Here is an 8,463-nt window from a genome sequence, read left to right on the forward strand (position 1 = left end):
TCGTGATATAGATAGTAATAATTAATTGATATGTGTAATAGTTATACAGTTAGCCGTGCCAGCTAAAGAAATGATTAAATACTATCGGTGAACATAGCAGAATTCAGGTGAGTTTCTAGCCCCACTCCTTGTTATGTTTTCGGGGCTGTGTGCATACTCGATGTGATAGTTAATACACTTACCCTAAATTGGTAAGTGTATGCCATGCATGATTTATATTTTATTTATATACGACTTGATTGAGAATGAAAGCTTGTCAGTACGTGAACGATCTTCGGATATTGCACGTACTGTCAGGTTAATAAAATAGATATGAATATTGTGTGTAATGTAAAGATGAGAGCTTGTCGGTACGTGAACGATCTTCGGATATTGCACGTACTGTCATGTTATAAATATAGATTTGAATATTGTATGTAATGTAAAGATGATTGCTTGTCGGTACGTGAACGATCTTCGGATATTTCATGTATTGCCAAGTATAGTGATTGTCTCCTTATATGGTTATTAATGTAACATCCTAAAATTTATAATGTTGAATAAAGAAAGTTATGTTAGTGATTTCGCGTTTTTAATTATTAATATCGGGTAGGAGCGGATCAGGGACTTGGACTAATTGAGATGGGTTAAATGAGAATGGGATTTAAGGGATATAAATATCCCCTAAACCCAAAAATATCTTCATTTACATCTATTCCTTCACACTTCCAAAACACACACACACACCCCATACACAAGCCGACCGGCGGCCGAGATCCGAGGAGAGAGAGAGAGGCCGAGAGCCGTAGAGAGAGAGACCAAGATCCGAGAGAGAAGAGAGAGCGGTTGGTTGTGATTAAGCAAGGAAACAAGATCCAACAAGCTCAAAAAGGTAAGATTCTTGAACTTTGAAGTTTAAAGATCCAAGCTTTTTAGTGTTAAGTGACCGGAAATGGTCGGGAAGCGTAGTGGGTGATATTGAACCATAGCGGGGGTGTTAAAATCGCTCGAAATGTTGGACAGAAACCAAACAGCAGGCTGTCTGGGCAACTTCGCCTTCATCTGGGCAACTTCGCCTTCATCTGGGCAACTTCGCCTTCAAGCGATGAACTTGGCCTGCAAGCTAAGTTCGCCTGATGAACTTCGCCTGCAAGCTAAGTTCGCCTGATGACAAGTTCGCCTGAGGTTTAAGTTCGCCTGAGGTTTAACTTCGCCTAAAGCTAAGTTCGCCTGAGGTTTAACTTCGCCTAAAGCTAAGTTCGCCTGAGGTTTAACTTCGCCTAAAGCTAAGTTCGCCTGAGGTTTAACTTCGCCTAAAGCCAAGTTCGTTTAGAAAATAAATTAAAAATCTAATGAAAAATGTGTTAAGACAGTTAATGGAAATAAAATTTTTCCAAGCTGACCTGGCAGCTCGACCCCAGCCAGGGGCTCTGCCCCTTGGACCCTGCTAGGGGCTGCCGCCCCTAGACCCCCGCTGCCAGGGGCGCTGCCCCCCGGACCCCCGTTCGTTGTGAGTCATATAAAGATAGAAATACATTATGAGAAGTGATAGTTAATTGATACGTATACTTGTTATACAGTCAGCCGTGCACAACTGAAGAAAGGAATTACGATTAACTTAAAATTGTTAGTTTAGCTAGTTAACCAAAATAAGAGTGGTGAAAGTAACATATGGTATGTGCATTAGTGCTTTATAACCGTTCGCATTTTACTATCCTTCAATTCTTTCTTTTTATTATTTCAGTTTTGAAATTAATTATGGTTTTATTTTGCTTTTCAAAGGGTGATGATAATGTTGGGGTTGCACTTTTGACCTGTCCCGTGTTGATGGCTTCAGATATTCTTTTGTACCAGGTAAAGTTTTTTAACATCCCATACACAATAGACCATCATTAACTTTCAAAGTTTATTTTTTGGAAATTACAATTCTACTGTCGTCTTTGTTCTTAGAAGCCGTGCCTTTTGTTTTCAGTCTGATTTAGTCCCAGTTGGTGAAGACCAAAAGCAGCATTTAGAATTGACACGAGAGCTGGCTGAACGCATTAATCATTTATATGGTGGTAGAAAATGGAAGAAGTTAGGAGGGTAAGAAAATAATAATATAGGTAGTTAATGTTAATTACTGGTACAAGTCTACAAAGCTTGTTGACTACCCTTTTTATTTTGTTTGCAGCCGAGGCGGTTCAATCTTTAAGGTGAAACCTATGCTTGATCCTAATAATTACTATTTATTAGTATCTTCATTTTTCGTATCTAGTTGGAACAAATACAAATCTTGAATCTTTATTTTTTACTTTTATAGGTTCCCGAGCCCTTAATACCCCCAGCTGGAGCACGGGTGATGTCACTTACTGATGGTCTTTCTAAGGTACTTCGTATTAAGCTACACATAAACAACTTGCACTTACTGTCAATATTTAAAATTATTATTTTAATTTTGTAGATGTCCAAGTCTGCTACTTCGGATCAGTCTCGTATTAATTTGCTCGACTCAAAAGATGTGAGTGGGCTTGGCGTCATTTTTTCAGTTTTCCATCTTTCGGTTATTTTTTCAGTGGACAGATGAACCTTTGATCAATTAAATATTCATTTTATAACTTGTGATTTGATATAATTGTAAAGTTTCTACCTTTATATTGACTTCATTTAGGCAATTGCAAACAAGATTAAGCGGTGCAAGACAGATTCTTTTCCTGGGTGAGTTCTTTAAAATGCTCCCTTTTGTCATATCTTTTTAATTGTTTTGTGTTATTTAGATATATTTAATGGATTTGGATTTTGGTAAATATGTTCTGACGTGTCTTCTATACTACTAGGCTGGAGTTTGACAATGCAGATAGGCCCGAATGCAATAACCTTCTTTCAGTATATCAAATCATTACAAATAAGACAAAGGAGGTAACTGCTTTAGTTTTTATATAATTCAACAATATAATGTGTATTTTATTTAATTCTGAGCATTAAGTCATCAATAAAGTTGGGATATTTAACCTGTACTGATTTTATTGCAGGAAGTTGCACACGAATGCCAGGATATGAACTGGGGCACTTTTAAAACTGTTCTTACTGATGCTTTAATCGATCATCTCCATCCAATCCAGGTTTATATTAACTATGTGCTTCAAAGATTAAATCTTCTCAAATTATAAGCTTTCTTTCTGAATCAATTTTAAAAAAATATTAATGCACACAAATCATAAAATGTTACTTTCTTGCAGACAAGATACGAGGAAATTACGTCTGATCCAGGTTATTTGGACCAAGTTTTAGCAGAGGGTGCAAGCAAAGCTGCAGATATAGCAGATGTGACTCTTGGTAATGTATATCAAGCAATGGGATTTTTAAGGAGATGAGAGTGGATATCATAATAAACAAAACTCAAGATTAAGAAAGTTATCATACATTGATGCGGATTTTCGTATTTTACTCTGCTGGAAAAGCAAATTAATAGGCATGCTGGCATTCTTTTTGAGCATTTATTTTATGTATTAAGTCTAAAAAATGTTTTTGACTTGGTTGGTGATTGTTGCGGCTAAGAGCCTTGGTGCATTCAGGTCGAGTACAAAGTTTAAGACTCCCCATTGTAACAATGCTTCTTAACTCCACATTTTATATATGGTCAAACTTAACTTATGAATAATGCAGCAACACATTTGGTTTGACGATAACCGTGTTCGGTTTGTAATTTTTGAGAAACCAAGTGGAAATGTGAGGTGATAACAGTAGCAACATCAATAAAAAAAGTTTGGAACCCAATAATGCATTCTTCATAGCTTCAAGACTGAGAACACAACACATAACATGTTTTCAACATGTTTTACTGTCAACACTTAAAAAGAGTAACTGTACACCAACATATTTACACCGACCCAACTAAGACACACATAACCAGTACACGCACTGATCAATACGATCACTGGTCACTAATTTCTCCTTCCTTTTTCATTCTCAAGATAAACTTAGAAGGAGCTCTCGACAACACAAAATTACCATAACTGTCCACTTTCCCATACGAAGCAAGATTAGGGGCCATTACAATCCTGCATTTGCTTGATGTGTCACATCCCATTTCAACACCAAAGTATGTCAAATGGTCTGAAATACTGTTGCCCTTTACTGATCTGAAATATTCACAAAAAGTAGTTGATAAACAGATTTTCAAAAAAATAATAATAATAAACTGTTTTAACCTACCTACTACAATCAGGATCTTCACCAGAATCATCACAGATCTTCTCGACTTCATAAATAAGAAACCCTAATCCAAGGTTATATACCCACACCTGCATATTGGAAGAATATAATACCATTAAAAGTTACACACTAATTTGATATAACAAACAATATTAAGTAAATTAAATGCTACAAGTCAAGAAAGTCAAACAAGATTTACCTCTCTCGGGAAGTGATGATACGTCTTCTGTGGGAAAAACTGATAATAAGGAGGCAGATGTGGGACCATATCGTGTTCATGTGTCACTCTAAACGTATTTGGTACAACACTGATATAATATGATGCAAAAGCAGCATTGCCAATTCTAGGTTGTCCGAATGTCATAACTAGAACGTTCTCGGATCCATAAATAAGCTGTAAAAATGCAAATAAATCACTTGATATGGATCTAAAGGAGGTGTAAAGGTTTTAATATTAATCATACTTACCGCAAGATCGAGTCCACAAAACGCAGCCATTGCTCCGCCCATTGAATGCCCTGTCACCATAATTTTGAGATCTCCATATATTTCTCTTGCTCTACTAACACCATCAAGAATTCCCGACCGCACAATTGTATTATTGTAAGCATTAAAAAACCCATGATGCACCTGAAGCAATTGAGACAAAGATGAAATAATGAACACACGAGCAAACATGGTAAGAAAATTATTGCCATGCGTACCTTGCCATCAGTGCACCCGGGATAATCAAAGTCGAGCTGTTTCCAGAATAGATCCTCAATCCAATTTTGTATACTGGAATCATAAAAATGTTATCCGAACATGTAAATTGAGGTTTTAAACTCAATCTTATTTAATAAAATTATAAATTAAATACCTGGTTTCTTGAGTGCCTCTAAAAGCTATAACGATAGCATCAAGATCATCTGCAACCCCTACAAAGGCCTGCAATCAGTATTCAGTCACTATATACGGCAGTGGGACCGGGAAATATTATGACATAATGAAAAAACATAGTAAAAAGAGGTACCTGCAGGCAGTTTTGAACATCAACAATGATCTCTGCAACTTCAAATCCCTGATTCAAGATAACACCAAACATAAGCACTGATTTAAACGATGTTTTAAGTTCCACAGAAAGATAAAAAATTGAAACTTTAGTTTCTTAAAATCTCAAAACGTAGTGTAACTAATGCATCAAGAGATACCTTGGTCAGGCCATCACATCTTGAACAGGTCCATGTAAAAAGATCGGTTAGATCTGAAATGTAAACCTACATAGTTAAAGTTAACTTTTAGTGATAACCAGTGAATGCAATCAACTTAATAAATCCACAACTTCACAGACATATGTTAGCTTATTTCTTTGACATATTATCATTTTATAGTGCATAATGAACTTACTGCAGAAGCATATTCCACCAGGATTGTGGCGAGCGTGTGATTGTAAAGGGGTGAGTGAACCTTATGCATGATTTCAAGTCCTGTGTCCATAAAAATAACTTATAAATTAAGTAAACCCTAAATAATTCCAGAAAATATTGTCCTCAAATCTTTTATCCACATTATGCAATATATCATATAACAATTGTTGAAGGTATATATTACTAGCTACCTATGGTTGTTTTGATTCCCAATTTCTTGATATATAATTGGATAAAACCTAGGGCTGTAAAACAAACTGAACGTTCAGCGAATTGTACATAAATAGTTTGGATGGAAGTGTGTTTAGGTTCGTTCGTTTAATAAACGGATGGACATGAACAATAAACCACATCAGATAAATTAAATGAACAAGAGCATGGGAAAAAGTCGTGTTCGTACATTTATGTTTGTGAACATTCAGCAACGTGTTCGTATATGTCTGCTAATGTTTCGCTCATTTACGTTCATTCATGCTCGTTTGTTTATGTTCCTTCTTAAAGGCTTCTATTACTTATAATTTTTATATATTTAGTTTACTATCCAAACATTATTTTGTTTTAAACTTGGGTAACTTAGACCGTCCACACTTTTCCTGATAACAATACTTATGATTATTATGTAAAGTATTATTAAGTTAAACTTAATTTATCTTTTTGATGGTTATGTCTAAAGTTTGGGATTAAAAAAGTTATTTCGTATTTTCAAATTAATATATTCGTTACGAAATCTTGTTCGGTTTTGTCCCCGATCAATGAACGAACACGAACAAGGTTTCGTTCAGTTCGGTAGCAGCCCTATTTTTTTTTTTTTTGAATGTTTAAGCTTGCCTCATACTATTTACAATAAACCGCCATTGCCAGGGATCGAACCCTGGACCTCTCACCCAAAGACCTAAGCCTTTACCATCCCACCAAAGTGGAGATGGCGGTAGCAGCCCTAATAAAACGTAAACCTAATGAAGTCAGAAAAGATAAGTAGGCAGTCATCTACAATAACCTCTCAGCAATTTATGTACAAGATAATCCCTAACTCCTACCCAATCTATTATAATAATAATAATAATAAAGTGAATGGATTATTATTATTAATTAAATTAATAATTACCTCTAGCAGATGAAGCAACAACAGAGAAACACATAATAATAATCATCAGCAACATTATCCACCATCTTCGCTCCATATAACAACAAACCACCTGCAATTGAAAAACAAATACATTGAGTCAAACCCCAAAACCTTAATCAGATACAGAAAACAAGATAATCTATCTAACCCTAATTACCAGATCTTGGTGCGATTACAAATTGAGGGATCAAATTGGATTGAAATTTAGAGGTTTAAATAATTTATTAAAGTGGGTAAGCAGGGATTTTGGAGAATTTGATTAGAGTAATAATTAAGGTAAGGGAAGAGAATGAATCAATGGCGTGCGTTCGATGATCGTCTACAAGATGACTGCTATTTTGAATGAATGAATGTTAATTATTGTATTTTCGATACGTTACTATTTCTTATTGATAAAAACAAATATCATCCAATTTGTTGAATACTTATCTTTATTTCTTTTATTTTAAAATACTTTCATGATAAACTTATCTTTTTAATAACGTTTCAAATCACTTTTAAATACCATTACTATTACTCCCTTCGTCCAATTTTAAGTGTCTTAGTTTGAATTTTCAAGTCTTTCTTTTGCAATTTTGACCGTAAATATTTTTGTTCGTGTCATATAATACTTGATGAAAATTATATGAATGGATTGGGTTTTAAATGTATTTTACATTGATATAATTTTCATCAAGTATTATATGACACGAACAAAAATATTTACGGTCAAAGTTGCAAAAGAAAGACTTGAAAATTCAAACTAAGACACTTAAAATGGAACAGAGGGAGTAGTATCTTTCATCTCGCCCCTATAAGTACACTATAAAAACATTTCATTTATCTCTCATTTTCAATTAAATAATATTTTTTAATACATTTATCTTTATAGTTATCTATCTTCTCTACTCATAACTAATTCAACAAATATTAAAAAATAAATAGAGACGAACTTTGTTCCCCAAAAGTTACAAAATATCACTGCATTTTCTCTCTTCAACCTAAGATTTACACTCACAACCCCACCTTATAATTTGAAAACTCCTCTCACATAATTTTGGAGGATATGATGAGAATGCTCTGATATATATATATAAAAGATAAGATAACTTTGGTGTCGCAAGTGCCAGATTGAGCCACTTGGCAACACCTTAGTAATCACTTTAGTATTTTTTTTATTGTGTATTTTTTTGTTTTTTTAGTTCCGGTCACATAACGAAAATAACGTAAATCAATCGAATGTCAATTTATTTATTTTTTCTTTTTTTGTTTTAGTTCCAGTATCGTAAACAACGTGACAGTTGCCGACCGAATTCGCGTAGACTCACCGTATTTTGTTTTAGTTTTGAGGCTGTGACGAACTTAACGGAAACGACCAAACGCCAAATTGTTTTTTATTTAGTTCTAATTATCGTAACAAACGTGACAGAGACCAACCGAATTTGTGTAGACTCGCCGCATCGCCACCCCATTGGTCAACCTCAATTTTTTATACTTTTTTGTTTTAGTTTCGATATATAAAACACGTAGTCGAAACCGATGGAATTTGTGTCGACTTACCATCCCAACGTCTGGGACCAACATCGCTTGGGTTTTACTAACGCTAGGATTTTACCGATGTGCCATGGTGAAACGCGTTGGGTGACACACTAGTTATATTTAAAATATGTGTTGTGACGCGTTAAAAATGGGACACCAAATGATCAGGAAACCACCACACACCATTCATGAAGCCATGTGAAATGAGGCAAACTGTAAGAGGTCTGGCGGGGCGTGAAA

At 34.9% G+C, this 8,463-nt stretch overlaps 2 protein-coding genes across 2 annotated transcripts; one reads left to right on the forward strand and one right to left on the reverse strand.

Annotated features, from left to right (window-relative positions):
- Positions 1-1,737: 1,737 nt before the first annotated feature.
- Positions 1,738-3,645, forward strand: LOC143610798 (tryptophan--tRNA ligase, chloroplastic/mitochondrial-like). The gene is made up of 9 exons (XM_077085177.1): positions 1,738-1,833; positions 1,952-2,064; positions 2,153-2,174; positions 2,282-2,347; positions 2,423-2,479; positions 2,630-2,676; positions 2,796-2,877; positions 2,991-3,080; positions 3,198-3,645. The coding sequence occupies exons 1-9, from the start codon at positions 1,738-1,740 to the stop codon at positions 3,330-3,332; spliced, it is 708 nt and encodes a 235-aa protein (XP_076941292.1). The 3' UTR covers positions 3,333-3,645.
- Positions 3,646-3,740: 95 nt separating this feature from the next.
- LOC143610799 (lipase-like) lies at positions 3,741-7,035 on the reverse strand. Its single transcript, XM_077085179.1, has 11 exons — positions 6,854-7,035; positions 6,685-6,775; positions 5,560-5,639; positions 5,364-5,429; positions 5,186-5,233; positions 5,033-5,100; positions 4,878-4,950; positions 4,642-4,803; positions 4,373-4,567; positions 4,174-4,262; positions 3,741-4,100 (listed from the first exon to the last, which is right to left on the reverse strand). Exons 2-11 carry the CDS (start codon positions 6,758-6,760, stop codon positions 3,893-3,895), a joined length of 1,065 nt encoding a protein of 354 aa, XP_076941294.1. The 5' UTR covers positions 6,761-6,775; positions 6,854-7,035; the 3' UTR covers positions 3,741-3,892.
- Positions 7,036-8,463: the final 1,428 nt, after the last annotated feature.

This window comes from Bidens hawaiensis, unplaced genomic scaffold, assembly GCF_021521415.1.
Source record: "Bidens hawaiensis isolate Kalapana, Puna unplaced genomic scaffold, B.hawaiensis_p1.1 tig00028094_1, whole genome shotgun sequence".
Classification (NCBI taxonomy): Eukaryota; Viridiplantae; Streptophyta; class Magnoliopsida; order Asterales; family Asteraceae; genus Bidens; species Bidens hawaiensis.